Consider the following 23,104-nt stretch of genomic DNA (forward strand, 5'->3'; position numbering starts at 1 on the left):
ACACAGAAGCCACTTACATGTAAGAAACCAGACCTAACCCATCGAGTGTATTCACTCCTACACAGAAGTCACTTATATGTAAGAAACTTGAGAGTGGACAAGTCAGACATCAGAATCCTCTTCAAACAGTGGGTGTGTTTTCTGAGGAAATTCAGAATGATCTTCAGGAATCCTATGATTACACACTGTGTAAACTTCAGTTCCTTTGATGCGCCTGCAGTGTAGGAGAGGAGGCAGGGCATGAATATATAATGCATTTGGAGATGGTGGTTGAGTGATTATCTAAAGCATTCTCATTAGACTTGGAGTACTCTAAACATGGCCTTTAGTCTTTACTTCCCATCTTAATATTTTAGTTCAATATTTTTTCTTGTCACCTCTCATATGACTACTGTTGCTGCTGTTCATGGTTTACAAGTAATATTAAATAAATAAGATTATTAAATAATTACTACCAAGTACATGTGTTACACAGCCTATAAAATGATTTTTTGATAACTTTTGAATAACTGAAATGCTATCCCACTCCCTCTGAGCTCTCCTCCTGGCAAAATCTGATCTCTGCTGCTGTGCATTCGACTGTTAGAAATCACACCGGTACAGTCCTGCTAGCTGTGCTTTGTGGGACAGGCTTATCCCAATTAGTAGTATCTGCCATGTTCATCTGTACTGTCTCATGTGGCAAGATGTCCTCCATTTTAAAAACTAAATATCACTCTGTTATGTATTACACACTATTTTATTTCTTTATTTTTCTAAACAAGCTTCACTGTGGGTCTTTATCCTTATCACATAAAGGATAATTACAACACATAGGTTTCTCTTTTGAGGAATCACCCAATTAAAATTTTTATATAGACAGTTTAATAAAAAGTATTCTGCATGATGACATTTTAAAGTTATTTTATAATTGGTTTGATTATTTACAACTTATAAACAATCTACTTGCAGATGATGTGATTTTATACATGAAAGACCCCCAAAACTCCACCTCGAATCTTGTACAGCTGGCAAACACTTTCAAAGTGTTTCAAGCAAAGTAACAAGATACAGAATTAACATTCAAAAAAAATCAGTAGCCTATCTAAACAAATGACAAAAAGAAATCAGAGAAACAGCACCTTTAACAATAACCTAAAATAACAACAGCAACAGAACTGTAGACTCACACTAACTAAGCCCATAAAAGACTTGCATAATAAAAGCTAATGGAAATCAATGTGCTAATGCTTCTGAAAGCTAAGTTTGATCTACTTCAAGATCCAGCTAGACAATCATTAACCAAATATCCAAAAGACTCTTCGTCATAGTACAGAGATAGAACAAGTGTCCATCCATGTTTATTGCTGCTTTATTCATAATAGTTAGAATTTGGAACCAGTCTAAATATCCACCAACTGATGAAGAGATAATGGAAGTGTGATACATTTATACAACTGGATAGTGTTTAGCTGTTTTAAAAAATGAAATTAGCAGGTAAGTAGGTATATCTAGAAAAAAATCTGAATTGAGGTAACCTAGATGCCCAAAGATCAATATGGCTTTTCTTGTGTGTAGATGTTAGCTTTTAAGCCTCTGATATGTGTGCTACAATCCAGATAACCACAGAGGTTAGGTACCTAGTAATGGGGAAGAGAAGAGCTCCCAAAGAATGGGAAATAGAGTATAATGTTCTTGAGAGGATCTCTCAAAGAATAGGAAATAGAATATAGCCAGGCGGTGGTGGTGCACGCCTTTAATCCCAGCATGTGGGAGGCAGAGGCAGGTGGATTTCTGAATTCAAGGTCAGCCTGGTCTACAAAGTTGAGTTCCAGGACAGCCAGGGCTATACAGAGAAACCCTGTCTCAAAACAAACAAACAAACAAACAAACAAACAAACAAAAAGAATATAGTGTCATTGAGAAAGTGAAAACTAGAATTGGAGATTAGATAGGAAAGGAGATAGGAGAGAAGGGTAAAGGGGAGAAAATAGGGAAGGGCAACTAACACTAAGGGCCATTTGAAAAACCATATGAACACCTACAGTGTAGAAGCTTTCTAAAATTATAATATATGAAATGTAGTCACCAAATAACGGAAGAGAGTGCCCTAACTAGACTTCTTATGGCACCAAGTAGAACCTTCAGTGCCAAGAATGGGTTACATCTTGTTGAGTTGTTGACCAAAACATCCCTGTATAAACTAATTTTTATATATATCATATACATTGAAAACAACATTATACTATTTAAAATTGCATTTTTTCCCTCTGGGAAAATTCTATAAATTTTTACTCATACATATGCATTTGTATGTCAATGAAAACAGTAAGATAAGAAAAACATTTCTTTGATTCCATTCCTGCTGGCAGCTTTCTAGCAACACACCTACTCCCAGGAAAACTGTTAGTGATCATAGAGTAAGTTTGGCCATTCTAGTATCGTAAGGACTCCTCGTCCTTCCAGGTGATGTGACTAGACTACAGAATTAGATCATGTATGGCATGGTGTTACTAAGTACAGAGGGGGAATCTCCAGTGATCGTTAAGGCAGCCTGGCCATTTTGCACCTGGGACAGGCCTGCCCCTGAGCACCTCCTACTTGACTCTGTATTTTACAATGCAGCACAAATTCTGTAGAGATAATATTTTCAATAAGAAATCAACTGAACATTTTAATTTTAGTCTTTATTTTTCATGAAATTCTTACAAATACTTAGTGAGTTTTCAATTATCTCGGGGTTTTAAAATGTGTTCAATTAGAAACTATCTCTTATTTAAGAAAAATAAATTGGTTGGTTGAACAGAACCATTTAGATTCCTTTACTAAAATAATATTATCACAAAGTACATAAGTTAACATGTCCAACATACATAAAAAGTTCATAGAAAAGAATCCGTATAATAAAGACTGGAGGTTTTTACTGTGTTCCATACTAAATCTTCATCATATGTATCATGTTCTGAGTAGCAGAGCTGGAAAGTATGCTGTATTTCATTGCATTCTGTTACTGAATGGGGTTTAAGAAAGGTCCCAAGGTAATCAGGTATTTTCCCCTGCATGTGTGTGTTCACACATGATTGAGTGCACATGTGTGCAAGGGTTCCCTGCATATGTGTGTTGACACATGATTGGGTGCACATGCATATGTGTGTGCCTGCATGTGAAAGCTGACCATCATTGATGTCAGAAGTCTTTCTCAGTTCTTCTCCCACTTAATTACTGAGGAAGAATGAATCTCACATTAGAGCTCAGCCATATGTATGGTCTAACTTCATCTGGGGACTCCCTGTCTCCATCTCCTAAGTGCTGGTGCTAGAATTACCAACAGGTCACCACACCCACCTAGCATTTTTTGTGGGCGTTGAGGATCTGAACTCTGCTCCTCATGAGAGCATAGTAAGCACTTTTCCTATTGGGCCATTTCCCCAGCCTCTAGGGTATCTTTCACTCACATATCCACGTAATCAAACTGCCGGATGTTCTGATATAGATATTGCTGGGTGCTAGCAAAAGATGATATTTATTAAAGCTTATATCTCTGGGAAGATTGGGAGAATTATAAATCTATAGATAATTTGCCAAGTATAATAGAGGTTTATGTTCATGTCTGTGCAAAGCAGTTAACATTTTAGAAATGCATACAGTTGAGTAGTGCCTACAGAGAGGAAATGTTTTAAACACTAATTCATTCTTATGACTGAAGAATTTAATACATGTATATAAGTATACATTCCCATTCCCTCCCTTCAGTTCCTCTCTACCCACCTCCACTTTCCCTTCCCAACTTCATTTGCTCTTTTTTAGAAAAACAAAAAAATAAAACTACCACAAACAAAACAATGAGTCCAGTTATGGCTGCCTGCCTGTGTCTGCATTGATGGTGGACCATCTCCTGTAGTACAGAGAGCCTGTGAGGGGTCGCACTCCTGAAGACAACTGACTTTCCCTCTCCAACAGACACTAGTTGGCAATAGTTCCTCAGCTAGGGGAGAGACATCATGATCTTCTCCCCTATGTTTACAGGACTTTTGTCTAGCTTGATCTTATGCAGGTCTCAAGCACAGCCATTGTGAGATTATGTGTACAGTTGATCATGCCCTCTTGAATGTCCTTTCCTCTCTGGGAAAGTGTGCTCATGAGCTTCCCCGTGTTTTTCTTGCTGACATTCTCATTTGGCTTTTCTGATTTCTCACTGTTCCCTCATCTCCAGTGTTTTATTCTGGAATCCCCAAACTCTCATTTCCCAAGCTTTAGCTTTCCTTCTTTCTTCCTCTCCTTATTTGGACTCTACAACACACCCCGTGGTCAGCGTGAGGCATAGGTTCCCATGGCTGTTCATGTTAATCCCTTTTTTATTTTCCTTATTCTAGAAGCCCATTTACTTCCGTTGCTTTGTCTGCAGCTCTAGTGACTGTTCTGCCTGTTCAAATCTGCCTTCCATCCTTCCAGTGAATTTTCATGTCAGTTACAGTCTTTCCTACCTCCTGAGTTACTTTTTCATTTTGTTTTTGTTGCTTTTCTAAGTGTGTCTCTAGATTGGAGTTTCCACTGTGTTCAAATGTCATTGTTTATTTTCTCCACAGAGTACTTTATGTAAACATCTTCAAGATCATTGTCCTAACACGCAAACCTATTAAATTTACTATCAAATCTTTTCATTTGACATTTTTCTTTGAATGGGCCATACTTCCCCATTTCTTTGTGTTTATTCTGCATGATTTTTGCTGAAAACTGAACATTTGTGTATAATAATGAATTTCTGAAAATTATGTTCTCCTCACCTCTCAGCCCATGTATTTTTTTGTCCAAATAAACCTTTTGCAGACATTCTTGGTCTGACTCTGTAGTATCAACCCACACTTCACATCAGTGCCTGGTTCTTACTATTCTTCTTAATAATAGAGATCCCAGCTGTGAGTAATCTTACCAAATACATTTAATTTTTTCTTAGTTTGTGAGTGAGCAGCCCCTTTGAGTGTATAGCCTAGCAGATCTCCAATGAGCCTGCCATCTATTGACAGATAAGAAAATCAGAGTTAACTGCACTTAGACTAGATGTAGGAGTTGGCAGCTCTCTGCTTGTCTCCCAGGGTTGCACCCCGGGACATACTGTCTAACACACTGCCTCTGCCATTCTCACTTTACAGTCCCAAGATTCTCCTTAGAGAAGTCTCAGATGTCCTGCCTTCTCTGAGACCACAGGCTGCAGGGCCTCTCTGGGGATATATTTAAGCTCAGAGCTTCTTCTAAAGTTACTGTGCTACCTTGGCCTGCTCAACTGAGGGGACACTGATAGAGGCAGTGCCTTAGGATTCTCCTCTCTGAGGCAATTATTACAGGGTTATATTTGGGCATTTTTTCTGTTCCTTAGATTATTTACTGGATTAGTTTATTATCTGCATAAGCTTGTGACTGTAATGCATTATTATAATTCACTGGTTTAAAGTAAACAAATCCTCTTGAGGTTCTAAATCACAGAAATCTGAATGGCTTTACCTGGCTATGTTCATGGTTCACAGGGCTGCGTTACTTTTGGGGCTAAGAAGAAGAGCCCATGTCTCTTTCTTACCCTGCTTCCAGAATGCCCTGCCTTCAAAAGGTGCTTTCAGTCCTTGGCCTCCAGCTGGTTCCCTCATTTTCAGAGCCAGCAGATAGTATCTCACTTTGACCTCCTTTCTTCTGAGTCTCACTTATAAAGATCCTTATGATTATGTTGGGTCCAGTCCTATAATCCTGGATAACCTTACCATTTATGGATTGTTAATTTAATGGCATCGATAAGACCAATTATTTAAAAATAATTTTTTCTATTATAATTAGATCATTTATGCCTTCCCCATTCCTCCCTCAATGCCCTCCTAACAACTTACTTTCTTTCAAATTCATGGCCCTTTTCTGTTTAACTTTCAAATATTTTTATATATTCCAAAGTCCATAATACAACCTACTCAGTCCGTATAATGTTACTTGTGCTTATGTTTCCAGAGATGACCATGTGGTATTAGATAAGCAGTTGGTATGCTCTTCCCTGGGTAAAATGTTTCTCTAGCTCTCAGCATTTCTCGGTTGTCTGTAGTTCTTTATCTAGGATTGAGGCCTCTTGAGTTTTCCCCCTTTCACATTTGCATGTTTCTAAGTCTCTTCCTTGTTCAGATCATGTTTAGGCAACTGAGTCACTAAGATTTCCTGGGTGTAGCTTTAGACAGTTCTAGGAGACACAATCTCACAGCAAACTGACTGCTCTTCTGTTACAATCTTTTTGTCACTCTTCAAAATGATCCTCAAGCCTTAGGCACAGGAGTTGGCCAAGAGACTCCCAAAGTATTATAGGCTATTGTTTATGCTCTTGCATCCACCCAAAGTAGAAGGTAAGTCCTATTGCTAAAGACACAACGCACTTTAAGATCCAGGGCCCAGAGGCCTCTGAGCTGGAACTGACTGAAAGCCTCCTCACTGAGGACTGGCTTTCATGGTACCAGAAGGCCGATGCCAGCTTCTAAAGGGAGAAAGCAACTAGAGGCCCTACCCAGCTGTGATGCCTATGAACAATGACCAGCATGGCATGAGAACCCTAAGAGTGCAGTAGTGGCTTGCATACCTTGGCAATAACGAGCTAGGCTTAAGGCTTGTTAAACAAAAGGAAAATGATGCCTGATACTGAAAACCTAGTCAACTTCCTGGGCCTAGTGGAGTCATGTATCCTGGAGGATAACCTACAACTGCTACTTTGTTAAACCAGCATAATTTCTAACTGCATTCTAAATATTTGTTCTTATACCCACAGGTAAGTATAGTTCTCACCTCTCATCAAGGATACTTTTGTATAAGACACAGATTATTACAGAGAACTACAGCCAATCAAAATGCAGAGTTGTGGAGCCCAGTCCCCATTGATCCAGCTACATTACTTTTATCATTGAAGGCCACATAGTTACAGGTCCCAAAGACTGAGATTTGATATCTTTAGAGCATTATTCTACAAATAATTTAGAGAGATTTTTTTCACAAATACACATACATATATACATATACACACACATACATATGTATACAAAAGTACCTAAGAATCTGGCAAGAGAAAAGGTCAACTATTCTTATCTGTGGACATAAGGATAAATATTTAGAATTTAGTTAGGGATCATGCTGGTTTAGCAAAGTGGCTGGTATAGGTTCTCCTCCAAGATCTATGACTTCGTTAGGCCTAGGTGGTTGTCTAGGTTTTCAGTACCAGGCTTGATTTCCCTCTTCCTGAGCCTGCATTAAGTACAGTTAGACCTACTATCATTTGAAGGCACATATTGTACCCTTAGGGTTATTGTGAAGCAGGTAGAGACCATTACAACTGACCCTAGTCCCAACTGATACATCTAGAACATAATTCCTACAAATAAGGCTTAGGAATCATTGTGGAAGAGGGGACAGAAGGTAAGAGACAGAGGAAGAGGAAGTTTACTGTGAGATTGTCTTCTAGAAATCTATCAGAGAGGCTCCATCCATGAAGTGTACCAATAAGGCTGACAAAACATGCCATGAACAAGGACAACATCAGTAAACATGCTAACATGAAAGAAGGGTAGATCACAAGGTTTCAACCCTAGTCAAAGTAGTACAAGCATCTAAGGGATACTGAGATCAGAAATATTCTTCTCTAGGGAAAAGTATATCAGCTGGTTATCTAATACCAAATGGTCAACTCTGCAAACTTATACACATACAGCTAATGTAATATGGATTGAGTATGCTGTATTTATAGATTTAGGAATACACATACCACACACACACACACACACACACACACACACACACATATCAACAGGTAAAAAGAAAGAGGCCATGAATTTGAATGAAATAAGATGGGGGCTATTGGGGAAGGATTGGAGAGAGAAAAGGACAGGAGACAATGTTATAATGATATGATGATCTCAAAAATTGTAAATAAAATCAGCATACACAAAGAGGTAAGATTAATATTATATAATGGTTCAATAATATTTTGTGTCTTTATGATTGTTTAGAGCCCAGTGATTTTGCTTGATTTTTAGAAAAATATATCATATTAAAATGCCAAAATTAAAAATTTTCTCAGTAGATGTCAATATTTTTCTGAATTGGATTTACTAAAATATTTTTAAATTGTGGTTCGAAACAAAAACAAAGCATGAAATTTGCTACCTTAACTGTTCCTAAGTGTGCAGTTAGTAATATTAAGTGTTTACATTGTCAATATTGACAATCTAATATCCATTTTATACCATTTTTATCCTAGAGAGGAAATGTATTTCTCAGCACAGCAGTATCTATGTACTACCAGCATTTACTCTCTTAATGTAAGTTAGTGCTCCTTGCTGTTAAGTGTTAAGAACATGCCCATTGATGCAAAGGCAACTGCTCCTACTGCTGGGCATGTATGCTCCATCTCCACAGCCCAAGAGCCTCCTCTCTCAACTAAGTTCCAACTGTTGCCTCTCCCTCCCAAGGCGCTCTTCCCCAGTTAGACTCTCATTGAGTTTCTCAGTGTTTGGTCAGAGGGCACCTTCTCAGTAGCCACTTTGTGTAGAATGCCAAGCCCTTCTCTGGGCTGCCTTTATCTTGCTCCTACAGTGCTTGCCACCTACTGCACCAACTGATGTAATACTTAGCACATTGCTGTCTGTTCCCGCCCTTTACCACAGCTGAGCTCAATGCTTTGTTTGTCTTTCTTTTGATGTACCCCCTACTTCATCCTGAGATTTGATGTACCCCCTACTTTATCCTGAGATTTGTGCTCGCTGTACTAAGAGCGAAAGAAGACAGCCAATTGATTTTCAGAAATCTGTAGATGTCCTCCAAAGTGGAGTTCAGAGTGATAAAAACAATTTAAAAGGACAGCACATTGAACAAGTGTAGGTCAGAATTATAAAGTTCTATAAAGGTAAATAAAGAACAGTGGAGCTCATTCAAAATCCAATGCTGGAGTATTTTCCAGAAATGGCCATATATAAAATTTTCAGTTGAAGAAATGTGACAGTTGAGCAATATAAATAAACAAATCCCAAATTAAATACATTTAGAGCCAAGAATAAGAGAATATAGAAAGTTAATAGCAATATAGCAACAACTGTATAGAACATTTTAATCATATGATACCCCAGGCGCTATTATAAACACTTCACATATACCAATTAATCCCCATGATACACTTTGATCGAAGCATTGTTATTACATTCATCTTGCATATGAGAACAAATACTTAGAAGTCCAGTCACCAGCCCTTGTCATACAGTTAATAAACTGGAGCTCCAGTTTAAAGTCCAGAAAAATTGTCTAGATGGACAAGAACACTGGCACAAAGGGTTCTAATCCACTTCTCATTCTATGCCCATCCCCCACCTCCCCTCCTAGTTTTTGTGGTATCCTTAGAATCCTGGCTCTTCTAAATGTCCCTTCATCTTCCTGAGACTGGACTCCTGCCCTCAAATTTCAGGCTAGTGTCAGCAATCCAGTTTCTTCTATCGGGAACCTTTGGTCCTGATTGCACCCTCTGTATTTTAGCTCTTGATAGAGTTGTCATCTTCTGCTTGTATTATTATTATTTTCCTTTGCTGCTGCCATCCTTGCTGAGAATGGAGACCCTCTCCTCATTCTTGACATGCACAACTGTGAACTGCATACCAATTAAGTCTGGTTCCAGTTTCCTAGACCCCTTAGTGCTTGTGTGTGATCACTCATGGGTACCCCAATGTAGTTCTCATCTGTTAAGTTTCTCACGTGTGCCTTTCATTTTCAGATAAAACATAGGAAAATCAGCACATAGTTAGCAAGTTTTGTTTTCTGTGGAGCAGAAAGTTTCAAAGTCTGGGGAGCAGATAGGAAAATATTATGAGAACTGGCCGCCTTCTTGTGCCGATAGAGGGCGCTCTTCCCATTGCAAAATGCTTCACTGAACTTGAGCAGTCCCACTGCAGTGCTTCCTCCTTATGAAATTAAAATTAATTACTATCAATTGTTCTATGGCAATGCTCACTGTTTATTTTTCCAATGTTATATCCAGGTGTTACTTTGCTTTTCACGGGATACATCTGTACTGGGTCACTTTGCATACAACAGTGCTTCACCACCGAAATCATACATCAGAGGTAATGTTTTAATAATTCTAGAGCGAAATTACTAAAGACGTTCATGATCATTTCAAGAATGTTTGAATATTTTATATTGGTATTTTCAATTTTTAAATTGAAAATTATTTCCAATTTCTCTTCAATCATAATCATAATTACTATCTTTTCTTTTCAATGTCAGAACCCAAGGAACAGATCACAGATCACTCTCCAGAAGTGACAGAGATCACATTTCCATTGCCTTTTGGTTCTTGACATCTCCTGCCTCCTCTGTCCCATTTGTGCCACACCTGTTGTTTTCTTCTTCTTGCTATCCGTAATCATAGATTTGTCTTTTCAGTTTTTTTTAACTTTCTTCTAGTAAATTAGTCTTTGAATTCTAGTTCTGCCCCACTTAAACATTACGGTGTGGCATGTGTGCTACATTGCCCCTCTAACTTCTACTCTAGTGCTCTCTCTCCTACTGGCTGCCTCAGCATGCCCATGTACCATTCCAGTGTCCTGTCCTCACCTGCAGGCTGACCTAGCCTCAGCCCCTCCCTTCACTGGGCAGTCAACACCAAGCACTAAAATCCCATTGCCCTGCTGTGTGTTTATGTGTGGCCCTTCTGCTGCTCCCATGAAGAATAAACATTTCTTCAGGGTTTTATCGATGCCTGCTTGTTGCAACCCTTGCCCTAGGACAGACCACATTATCTTGTGTGGAGTCAGGTTCTTCTTCCAATGTGGAGCTCCTTTGCTTCTGAAATGAATACATAAAAAGTTTCTTTTCTTTTTTAATTTATTTTTTATTAGATATTTTCTTTATTTACATTTCAAATGATATCCCCTTTCCTGGTTTCCCCTCTGAAAAAAGCCCCTATTCCCTTCCCCCTTCCCTCTGCTCACCAGCCCACCCACTTCCTGGCCCTGGTATTCCCCTACACTTTACCTAAGGAGGTTATCAGGCTAAGGAAATGGCTCAGTGGATAAGGTGCTTGTGGTGCAAACTCAAAAGCCTGACTTTGGCTTCCCAGTGAAGCCAGGCAGAGCAGCGTACCTCACTCGGGTACAGACAAGTGGGGCCCAGATGCTCACTAGCCAGCCAACCCAACTAAACTGTCAGAAAATAGATGGAAGGTGCTCTCTGGCCTCTGCACGCATGCATGCGCGCGCGCACACACACACACACACACACACACACACACACACACACACACACCTGCACTCACACAAATATACATATGCTACGCACGCGCTTCCATCTCATCCTGCACACAGAGTGATCATAAAATTTAATTACCTAATGGCCTAAAATGAACTATAATTTGAAGCCCCTCCACCTGCCCACACCATCTTAACCTAGCTTTCCTTCCTTCCCTGATAATCTCACAATGTGCTATATTTGTTCTAGCCCCTACATAGCCCTAGTGCATGAGAAGCTTCACATTCCATCACCACAAATTATAGGCCCTTGGTGGACTAGCCTATATGTCATGTCTACCAACCACCATCAATCTCCCTCCCCACCCCCCCCGAGCACTGAAACCCATAAAGCCCATTTAAAAGAAGTCAGCAAACATATTGTATTATTTTGTGGTTTGGTCTGGATTATAAACCACTGGGGACTGTACCCTGTATTTGCTGTACTTGCCTCGATACCTGCTGCTGTGCTCAATTGTGGATCTGTTTCTTCATCAGTCCCTTCTTTCCTCACACAGATCAGCCCTGTGTATCTTCACCTTAGCCTAAGATAGCCCCACTTTTACTCCTGTCTCTCTCTTATACCCACTTAAAAAAAAAAACCTTAATAATAAATTTTAACTTAAATCCCAGCATGAATGTCTTTTTAATAACTCAGGGTTCTTAAGAATGCTGTTAAGATGGAAGCCACCTGTCTTGGTTAGGGTTTCTGTTGCTGCGATGAGATACCATGATAAAAGCAACATGGAGAGGAAAGGGTTTATTTGCCTTATACCTCCATATCACCACTCATCATTGAAGGAAGTCAGGACAGGAACTCAAACAGGGCAAGAACCTGGAGGCAGAAGCTGATGGAGAGGCCATGGAGGGGTGCTGACTACTGGCTTGCTCCACATGGCTTGCAGGGTCTGCTTTCTTATAGAACCCAGGGCCACCTGCCCAGGGTTGTCTCCACCCACAATGGGCTGGACCCTCCCCCACTGATCGGTAAAGCTTGTCTACTTGCACTCTGGTCTTATGGAGACCTTTTTTTCAGTTGATGATCCTTTCAGGTGATTATAACTTGTGGTAAGATGACATGATACTCTGAAGTTATTCAGTTGGAGACAGGAAGAGTGAGAAACTGTGGAGCAGTAGAGAAGGGGCTTTTAGAGAACAGTTCTGTTTTCAAGTGCCTATCCTTTTTCTCTAATCATATAAACTGTGTTGGGAGTCAGGATATATGACTTAGATAGTTGAAGATATTTAATATTTAACTCTTTAGCACATTTTCTAAAAACATAAGCTAATAGAATATGGCAAGACTTCAGACTTGCTTTAAGGAACAGGATTGTTAAATTTATGTTAAATAATTTTATGCTTATAAATTATTCTCTAGTATTTAAGAATATTTGAAAATATTGTTTAATTAATATTATTGAGTTTAATTTTTAAAAGGCTTTGCTGGTATCAGATAACTGGTTGACAAATTTTCAACCAATTCCATATCCTAAAATGAAATAAAGTTGGACTATGATTATTTTAAAAATTCCATTCATTATCTACTACTTATTTGGACATTCACAGAATGTTGCTTTTTGAAACTTTACTGAGTGTATGGCTTTACCTTACAGGAAAACTAGGATTAGAAGAATATGCTGTCTTCTATCCACCCAATGGTGAGTGATGTTTCTGCTTCCCCTGGAGGGAAATGGAGAAATAACTGCTTTTGTACTGGCAGTGTAACTTCTTCATTCTGTCCTGAAAATGGAACACAAATTATCATGTAAAATAACCCTTCCTCCTGGAAAAGGCGTATTTAGTGACTTCCTCCACGCTTAATGTAGTTTAATGCCAAACTCTGCACATCTCTCCAGCTCTGCTTGGGATCAATAGAAGACTTGCGAGAAGTTGAGTCAATGTAAATGCTCACATCTAAGGCATGAGGTTTACCTTGAATGTTAAGCAGCTCAACTAGGAGTGAGGGGAACAGACTGCCCTGTGTTGCAGTTCATTGTCTTTATAAGTGGTCAGTGTGGTATTTATTAAATAAGAGATTGTGAAGAAAATCACTGACTAACTGAGAAGTGATAGCATATGACCCTGTCTTTACTATTTAGACATTCAGTGTACAGGTCTTTCTGTATGCTTAGAAAGGCGACATAGAACATCCTGTCCTGACGGTATTCATCCACACCCTGTGGAACTTTAAGAAGTTAGGAGCTTGGGCGTTGTAACCTGGTAGATCTGGGTTCAGATCCAAGCTCTGCCAATTCAGGAAGTTCCATAACTTGCCTGACCTTGAGTTCAGTAACTTAACATGTGGATAATGAACACATGAGGGACGTTATGAGACTCCAGCACAGGTCCTCACCTTGAGTGCAATGCAGCCCTGGTAATTGCATTTAGCAGTATCAGGCAGTCTGAAGGCCACATGTTTTCCTGCCTGTTCCAGCTCGTGCTTTTCGGCATTGTGGCCTGGTTCCTCACATTCTTGTTCTGTTGCTCTCTCTCTTTACACATTTCCCTAAGTGTCATTCTAAGATCTTAGTTTTTACTTAAATGCATGCCTGGCAAGCCTGCCTCATGTCCTTTTCAATAGGAAGCATGATCAGTGACTGACAGAGGTAGGGAAATGACTAGGAGCTGTCAGAACTAAAATGTGAAGACCTCACACTATAGAGCATTATACACAAGCACTGCAGCAAATCATCCTGGGGCTGATTTGTATAAAAACAAGGGTTTGCAAAGATTGTAGGTTGTAACACATTGTAATCTCAGCACTTCTGTGTATGTGTGTGGCACTGAGTGTTAATGCCATGTCTCATGTATGCTAGGCACATGTTCTCCCACTGTATTCTTATCTCCACCCCTAAGATCAGATCTTTATAACTTCAAGACATATATATGTGCATTTATAAGAATAATTTAGGTGTAGTTGTAGATACATCAGCTAATATCTTTTGATCTGTGCAGCCAGAATTATGTTGTTTATTGTATGTATTAGCTCATGTGATCCATATAATAACCCTATGATACAGGCACTACTGTTTTTTAATTTACAAAGGAGCTGAGGCACACAGGGTTCATCTCCCCAACCATTGAGTGACAAAGGCAGGATTTGAACTGAAGCTATCTGGCTTCAGAAACAGTATTATTATCACTTGCCCCAAGCCACAGTTCATGTAACTAAAGTTATTACAGTACGCTTGGAAAGGAAAGAAAGTGACTACAATATCAACAAAGCAAAGAGTTACATGTAGTAGTTCTAGAAAGACTTCTGCACACACTAGAAATAAATAGTTGAATACAACCTGAGATAAAGTCACAGCTGTCCATAAATTTAATCCCATAGAGCCACTTCTTAGTAGTTTTAGGACTTACAGGATCAACGACGCTTTTTTTTTTTTTATGTGCAGGCTCCTTCCATTGAAGCTTAGACAATCCTAAACATCATTCTACATTACTCATCTCATTTCCCAACCTCTGCCAGAATAATCTTACTTTGAAATTTGAGGATTATCTATCAACCACAGTCAGAACTGGCCTGGCTTTCTTGGGTAGAGACATTTATCTAATGCTCTCTGAAGTACTCTCAGCCCCTGACCAGTAGATGCTTCCATGGACAAAAGTTTTCTTACCACCACCCGTATCTTCCCTGTACACACCTGCAACTACCTTCCCTAGGATGGAATTGAAAGCCATGGTGGCATTGGACATTAGCTCATGGAAGAATCATCATTAAACACATGCTCTCTAATACATTAAGTTCTTGTTAAACAAGATTTCTGAGCTCAAGGAGACATCTCACAGGTGTCACAAACTCTTTGTATTTGTTGTTATTGTTTAACATGTATGTAAAACATGTTCATTTGCTGAATATTCACTTCCTGTTTGGACTCAGTACTGTGAGTGATCCACAGTGTAAGACACAAATAAAGGACCTGCTGCCAAGGACTCTTCATGCTAGTAAAGTAGATGTATATATACATTTAACAGGATGAACAGTCCAGCTATCAATAAGTGTGCGGGCTTGGGGAAGGCCAGTCTATTCTAGATAAGGCAGATGAAAAGGCACCTCTGAGGAAGTAGAAAAGGATAGAGCCCAACCAAGCAGAGTGAGCTATGCAAAACTGCAGGAAAGAGCATTCTGGAGAGAGAACATAGCATGCTAAGGCCAAGAGTAAGACCAAGTCTGATGGTTTGAAGAACACCACAGTGGGTAAGTTTGACTTCTAGTGAGCTGGTACAGGCAAGTAGGGGAAGCACCAACGGCCATACCAGGGTGCGAGATGATTGATATAAATAGGATTCCTCGAGGACAGTTTCTATTAACTTATTTTCACTTTTCCTCTTGTGGATGAGCTGTACTTAATTTCTTTGCATACCTAGTAGATTTTTTTCCATTGCTGAAAATTGGCTGTCTTCCCTATTGTAATGTGATAATTCTGGGAATCAGACTGCCTCCCCTCCAGAATTCACTGTTGTTGCATGTACTATATAATTTTTTGTTTAATGATTTATGAAATCATTTATAAACTTTAACTCATTAGTAAATTTTAGTAAACTATTTCTATAATTATATTCTTTTTTGCCTGCTGAAATCTACGTTCTTTTAGATTAATGGTAAACTAGTGATTTGATAAGCATTTCCTTAAATGTTTTTAATTCAAAATTATAACATCCCTTAGTGTTTGCAAATTGGCTTGGAGTGGGTTACACCATAAAGGTTAGCTAAGCCATTATTTCTTCTTTGGGGCCATAGGTAGTTTATTTTCCTTTAAATGCTCTTGACAAATGCTGCATGAAAAGCCACTTCAGACCTGAGAAATCACTGGGGCTAGCAGGTACAGCAAAGCATACCTGAGCCCATCCCTCATGTACCTGAGCTGATACACAGGTAAAACACAAAGGCACCTTTTCTTTTCTTTTCTTTCTTCCTTTCTCTCTTTCTTTCTTTTCTCTCTCTCTCTCTCTCTCTCTCTCTCTCTCTCTCTCTCTTTCTCTCTCTCTCCCTTTCTTTCTTTCTTTCTTAGATATTTTATTTACATTTCAAATGTTATCCCCTTTCCTGGTTTCCCCTCTGAAAACCCCCTATCCAATTCCCCCTCCCCCTGCTCACCAACCCACCCACTCTAGCTTCCCTGGCCTGTCATTCCCCTACACTGGGGCATCGAGCCTTCACAGGACCAAGGGCCTCTCCTCCCATTGATGTCCAACAAGGCCATCCTCTGCTACATATGCAACTGGAGCCATGTAGTACTCTTTGGTTGGTGGTTTAGTCCCTGGGAGCTCTGGGGGCACTGGTTGGTTCATAGTGTTGTTCTTCCTATGGGACTTCGAGATCCTTCAGCTCCTTGGTCCTTTCTCTAGCTCCTCCATTGGAGACTTTGTGCTCAATCCAATGGATGGCTGAGGGCATCTACCTCTGTATTTGTCAGACACTGGCACAGCCTCTCAGGAGACAGCTATATCAGGCTCCTGTTAGCAAACACTTGTTGGCATCCACAAGCGTGTCTGGGTTTGGTGACTGTATATGGGATGGATCCCCAGGTGGGGCAGTCTCTGGATGGTCTTTTCTTCAGTCTCTGTTCCACAATTTGTTTCTGTATCTCCTCCCTTTGTTCCTCCTTTTAAGGACTGAAGTATCCATACTTTGGTCTTCCTTCTTGAGATTCATTTGGTCTGTAAATGGTATCTTGGATATTCCAAGCTTCTAGGCTAATATCCACTTATCAGTGAGTGTATACCATGTGAGTTCTTTGTCCAATTTTCTGAGGAACCGCTAAACTGATTTCTAGAGTAGTTATACCAGTTTGCAATCCCACCAACAATTCCTCTTTCTCCACATCCTTTCCAGCATCTGCTGTCACCTGAGGTTTTGATCTTAGCTATTCTGAGTGGTGTGAGGTAGAATCTCAGTCATTTTGATTTACATTTGCCTGTTGACTAGGGATATTGAACATTTCTTTAGGTGCCTCTCAGTCATTTGGTATTCCTCAGTTGTGAATTCTTTGTTTAGTTCTGCACATCATTTTTAATAGGGTTATTTGGTTCTCTGGAGTCTAACTTCTTGAGTTTTTTGTATATATTGGATATTAGCCCTCTATCAGATATAGGATTGGTAAAGATCTTTTCCCAATTTGTTGGTTGCCATTTTGTCCTATTGACAGTGTCCTTTGCTTTACAGAAGCTTTGTAATTTTATAAGGTCCCATTTGTCAATTCTTGATTTTAGAGCATAAGCCATTGGTGTTCTGTTCAGGAAAATTTCCCCTGTGCCCATATGCTTGAGCCTCTTCCCCACTTTATTCTCTATTCGTTTCAGTTTATCTGGTTTTATGTGAAGGTCCTTGATCCACTTGGACTTGAGCTTTGCACAGGGAGATAAGAATGGATCGATTTGCATTCTTCTGCATGCTAACCACCAGTTGAATGAGCACCATTTATTGAAAATACTGGATTGGTTTAGCTCCTTTGTCAAAGATCGAGTGAGATTGGTGTGTGGGTTCATTTCTGGGTCTTCAATTCTATTCCATTGATCTTCCTGCCTGTCTCTGTACCAATACCATGCAGTTTTTATCACTATTGCTCTGCAATACAGCTTGAGGTCAGAGATGTGATTCCCCCAGAAGCTCTTTTATTGTTGAGAATAGTTTTTTTGCCATCTTTGGTTTTTCATTATGCCAAGTGAATTTGAGAATTGCTCTTTCTAATTCTATGAAGAATTGAGTTGGAATTTTGATGGAAATTGCATTGAATCTGTAGATTGCTTTCTGCAAGATGGCCACTTTTACTATATTAATCCAGCCAATCCATGAGCATAGGATATCTTTCCATCTTCTCAGGTCTTCTTCGATTTCTTTCTTCTTTAGAGATTTGAAGTTCTTGCCATATAGATCTTTCACTTGTTTGGTTAGAGTCACACCAAGATATTTTATAGTGTTGTGACTATTGTGAAGGATATCATTTCCCTAATTTCTTCCTCAGGCTATTTATCTTTTGAGTATAGGAAGGCTACTGATTTGTTTGAGTTAATTTTATATCTAGCCACTTTGCTGAAGTTCTTTATCAGGTTTAGGAGTTCTCTGGTGGAATTTTTGAGGTCACTTAATTGTACTATCATATCATCTGCAAATACTGATATTTTGACTTCTTTCTTTCCAATTTGTATTCCTTTAATCTCCTTTTGTTGTCTAATTGCTCCAGTTAGAACTTCAAGTACTATATGGAATAGATAGAGAGAGAGAAGGCAGCCTTATCTAGTCCCTGATTTTAGTGGGATTGCTTCAAGTTTCTGTCCATTTAGTTTGATATTGGCTACTGATTTTCTGTATATTGCTTTTACTATGTTTAGGTATTGGCCTTGAATTTCTGATCTTTCCAAGACTTTTAACATGAAGGGATGCTGAATTTTGTCAAATGCTTGTTCAGCATCTAATGATATGATCATGTGGTTTTCTTCTTTGAGTTTGTTTATGTAGTGGGTTACATTGATGGATTTCTACATATTGAACCATCCCTGCATCCCTGGGATGAAGCCTACTTGATTGTGGTGAACAATCATTTCCATGTGTTCTTGGATTTGGTTGGCAAGAATTTTATTGAGTATTTTTGCATCGATATTCATAAGGGAAACTGGTCTGAACTTCTCTTTCTTTGTTTGGTCTTTGTGTGGTTTTGGTAGCATGATTGTTCATAAAACAAATTCGGTAGTGTTCCTTCAGTTTCTATTTTGTGGAATAGTTTAAAGAGTATTGGTATTAGGTGTTCTTTGAAGATCTGATAGAATTCAGCACTAAAACCCTCTTTTCCTGGGCTTTTCTTGGTTGGGAGACTTTAGTGACTGCTTCTATTTCTTTGGGGGTTATGGGACTGTTTTGATGGTTTATCTGGTCCTGATTTAACTCTGGTATTTGATATCTGTCTAGATAATCATCCGTTTCATCCAAATTTTCCAGTTGTGTTGAGTATAGGCTTTTGTAGTAGGATCTGATTTTTTTTTTTTAATTTCCTCAGTTTCTGTTGTTATATCTCCCTTTTGATTTCTGATCTTGTTAATTAGAATACTCTCTCTGTGCCCTCTGGTTAGTCTGACTAGAGTTTATCTATCTTGTTGATTTTTCTCAAAGAACCAGCTCCTGGTTTGGTTGATTCTTTGTATAGTTCTTTTTGTTTCTACTTGGTTTATTTCAGCCCTGAGTTTGATTATTTCCTGAAGTCTACTCCTCTTGGGAGTATTTGCTTTTTGTTCTAGAGCTTTCAGGTGTGCTGTCAGGCTGCTGGTGTATGCTCTCTCCAGTTTCTTTTTAGAGGCACTCAGAGCTATGAGTTTTCCTTTAGCACTGCTTTCATTGTATCCCCTAAGTTTGAGTATGTTGTACCTTCATTTTTATTGAAGTCTAAAAAGTTTTTAAATTTCTTTCTTTATTTCTTCCTTGACCAAGTTATCATTGTGGGTTTTCTGTTGTTTTTGTTGCTGTTGAACACCAGCCTTAGTCCGTGGTGATCTGATAGGATACATGGGATTATGTCAGTCTTCTTGTATCTGCTGCCATCTGTTTTGTGACCGATTAATATGGTCAAAATTGGAGAAGGTACCACGAAGTGCTGAGAAGAAGGTATATTTTTTTTGTTTTAGGGTGAAATGTTCTACAGATATCTGTTAAATCCATTTGGTCCATAACTTCTGTTAGTTTCAATGTATCTCTGTTTAGTTTGTGTTTTTATGATCTGTCCATTGATGAGAGTGGAGTGTTGAAGTCCCCCAGTATTATTGTGTGAGGTACAATGTGTGCTTTGAGCTTTAGCAGACTGTTTTTTATGAATGTGGGTGCCCTTGCATTTAGAGCATAGATGTTCAGAATCAAGAGTTCTTCTTAGATTTTTCCTTTGATGAGTATGAAGTGTCCTTCCTTATCTTTTTTGATGACTTTTGGTTGAAAGTTGATTTTATTCAATATTAGAATGGCTACTCCAGCTTGTTTCTTGGGACTATTTGCTTGGAGAATTGTTTTCCAGCCCTTTACTCTGAGGTAGTGTTTGTCTTTGACACTGAGGTGTGTTTCTTGTATGTAGCAAAATGCTGGGTCCTGTTTACATAGGACCAGTCTTTTATTTTATGTCTTTTTATTGGGGAATTGAGTGTTAAGTGATATTAAGGAGTAGTGATCATTGCTTCTTGTTATTTTTTATGTTATTTTTATGTTTGTGTGGCTATCTTCTGTTGGAGTTGTTGAAAGAAGATTTCGTTCTTGCTTTTTCTAGGGTGTAGTTTCCTCCTTGTGTTGGCATTTTTCTTCTGTTGTCCTTTGTAGGGCTGGATTTGTATAAATCTGTGGAAATCTTTTATTTGTATAAATAAAAGATATTGTATAAATTTTGTTTTGTCATAGAATATCTTGGTTTCTTTGTTGATGGTAATTGAGAATTTTTCTGGGTATAGTAGCTTCAGCTGGCATTTGTGTTCTCTTAGGGTCTGTATGACATCTGCCCAGGATCTTCTAGCTTTCATAGTCTCTGGTGAGAAGTCTGATGTAATTCTGATAGGCCTGCCTTTATATGTTACTTGACCTTTTCCCCTTACTTCTGTTAATATTCTTTCTTTGTTTAGTGCATTTGGTACTTTGATTACTATATGACAGGAGGAATTTCTTTTCTAGTCCAATCTATTTGGAGTTCTGTAGGCTTCTTGTATGTTCCTGGGCATCTCTTTCTGTAAGTTAGGGAAGTTTTCTTCTATAATTTTGTTGAATATATTTACTGGCCCTTTAAGTTGGGACTCGTCACTCTCTTCTACACCTGGTATCCTTAGATTTTGTCCTCTTATTGTGTCCTGGATTTCCTGGATGTTTTGGGTCAGAAACTTCTTGCATTTTGCATTTTCTTTGACTGTTGTATCAGTGATTTCTATGGTGTCTTCTGCCCCTGAGATTCTCTCTTCTATCTCTTGTATTCTGTTGGTGATGCTTGCATCTATGACTCCTGACCTGTTTCCTAGGTTTTTCTAACTTTAGGGTTGTCTCCCTTTGTGATTTCTTTTTTGTTTCTGTTTCCATTTTTAGATGTTGGATGTTTTTTGTTCATTTCGTTCACCTATTTGATTGTGTTTCCTCTAGTTCTTTAAGGGATTTTTGTGTTTTCTACCTGTTTACCTGTGTTCTCTTGTATCTCTTTGAGGGAGTTATTTATGTCCTTTTTAAAGTCCTCTATCATCATCATGAGATGTGATTTTAAATCAGAGTCTAGCTTCTCTGGTGTGTTATGGTATCCAGGGCTCACTGTGGTGGGAGAACTTGCTTCTGATGATGCCAAGTAGCCTTGGTTTCTATTGCTTATGTTCTTGAGCTTGCCTTTCACCATCTGATTATCTCTGGTGTTAGCTGGTCTTGCTGTCACTGACTGTGGCTTGTCCCTCCTACAAACCTGTATGTCAGTACTCCTGGGAGACCAGTTTTCTCCTGGAGGAATTTAGGTATAGAGAGCTATGGTACAGGGTCAGCTCTGGGGTTCAGATTGAGACGAGAAGGATTCTGTCCCCAGCTGATCCTTGGTTGCTGTGTCCCAATGGCTCTGTGAGTGTCCCTCTTGGGCCAGGAATTTGAAGAGAAGTGATAGTCTTATCTGTGCTTGAAGGTGTATAGGCACTCCTGAGATACCAGCTCTCTCCCTGCAGTATTTGTATCTCTCCTCTGTGGCACAGGATGGGCTCCAGGTGCAGTGGGAAACTGGTAGGCTCCTGTCCCAGGCCGCCCCTTGGTTCCTGTGCCCTGAGGGTTGCGGGTCGGTTCCTCTGAGTAGCAGTGGTGGTCCTACCTGTATTCACAGGCCTTTCTTCACTCCTGGGAGGCTAGCTCTCTCCCGGTGCCACCTAGGTATGGAGCCTTGTGGCAGAGGACTGACCCCAGGGACAGACAGAAACTGGAATGCTCCCCCACTTTTTTTTCCCATGAAAGATCTACATTGTTCACTCTCACACCAGTGATTTACACTAGGAAGATGGGCTGCTGTTTCACTGCTATAGCCAAGCTGGAGAGGAGGGGCGATGGCTTACCAAATCCTTGCCACATTAAGCATCCCCCTTGAATAAGGTTAACTTTTGATTAGATTCCAGAGTGCTACAGAGATTGACTCTGGCAGAGTGTTTTGTTTTGTTTTGTTTTCAGTTAAGCTATATAAAAGGGACAGTAGTGCCTGGGAAGTTCTTTCCCACATTCTTTCAGTGATGGCTGTCCTCCACTTTCTGATTGGTACTTTCAAAAATTATCCTGACTGCTCTGTAGAATGTAAGTGTTTTTAGAATGTAAGCTTGAAGAGAGCAAACACTTTAGTAGTTTTGATGACCAATACATCCAGCATTTCCAATCATATGTAGCACAAAGTCTATGCTCAGTATACATTATGGAATGAATGTGCAAATAAATGGGAGGGGGGCTAGCACAGAAAAACAAGAAGAACAAGAAGAGAGATGAGATTTCCTAGGCTAACATAAAACATACACATACTTAACTGATTTAAGGTCATATAGCAATCAATCACTAAATAATATTAAGGAAATTTTGGGCTCTAGAACAGTGATTGTCGGCAGCGGCTAATAATCCCTAGGAAAACACACACACACACACACACACACCCTAAGGACATTGGCCTTGTCTAGAGACTTGGCCAGATCCCAGTTTAGAAATGGGATCTTACATCACACAGAACAACCTCATAACAAAGATGAGGGGAAACTCTTGAAAAATATAATGAAAATATATTACTTTTTTTTTAAGGACCATTGTTTCTTTTTTATTTATTTTTTATTTTTTTATTTTTTTAGATATTTTCTTTATTTACATGTAAATTTCTCCATTCCCAGTTTCC

The 23,104-nt window shown here is 39.2% G+C and overlaps 1 protein-coding gene across 2 annotated transcripts in view; it reads left to right on the forward strand.

Annotated features, from left to right (window-relative positions):
* Positions 1 to 23,104, forward strand: part of Tbc1d19 (TBC1 domain family member 19) — a 114,963-nt gene that overhangs the window by 55,021 nt on the left and 36,838 nt on the right. For both annotated transcript variants that reach the window (XM_031342293.1, XM_031342294.1), the window contains exons 14-15: positions 10,013 to 10,097; positions 12,875 to 12,919. In XM_031342293.1, coding sequence (XP_031198153.1) covers positions 10,013 to 10,097; positions 12,875 to 12,919 — 130 coding nt within the window. The remainder of the gene's footprint in view (positions 1 to 10,012; positions 10,098 to 12,874; positions 12,920 to 23,104) is intronic.

This window comes from Mastomys coucha, unplaced genomic scaffold (genome assembly GCF_008632895.1).
Source record: "Mastomys coucha isolate ucsf_1 unplaced genomic scaffold, UCSF_Mcou_1 pScaffold22, whole genome shotgun sequence".
Lineage (NCBI taxonomy): Eukaryota > Metazoa > Chordata > Mammalia > Rodentia > Muridae > Mastomys > Mastomys coucha.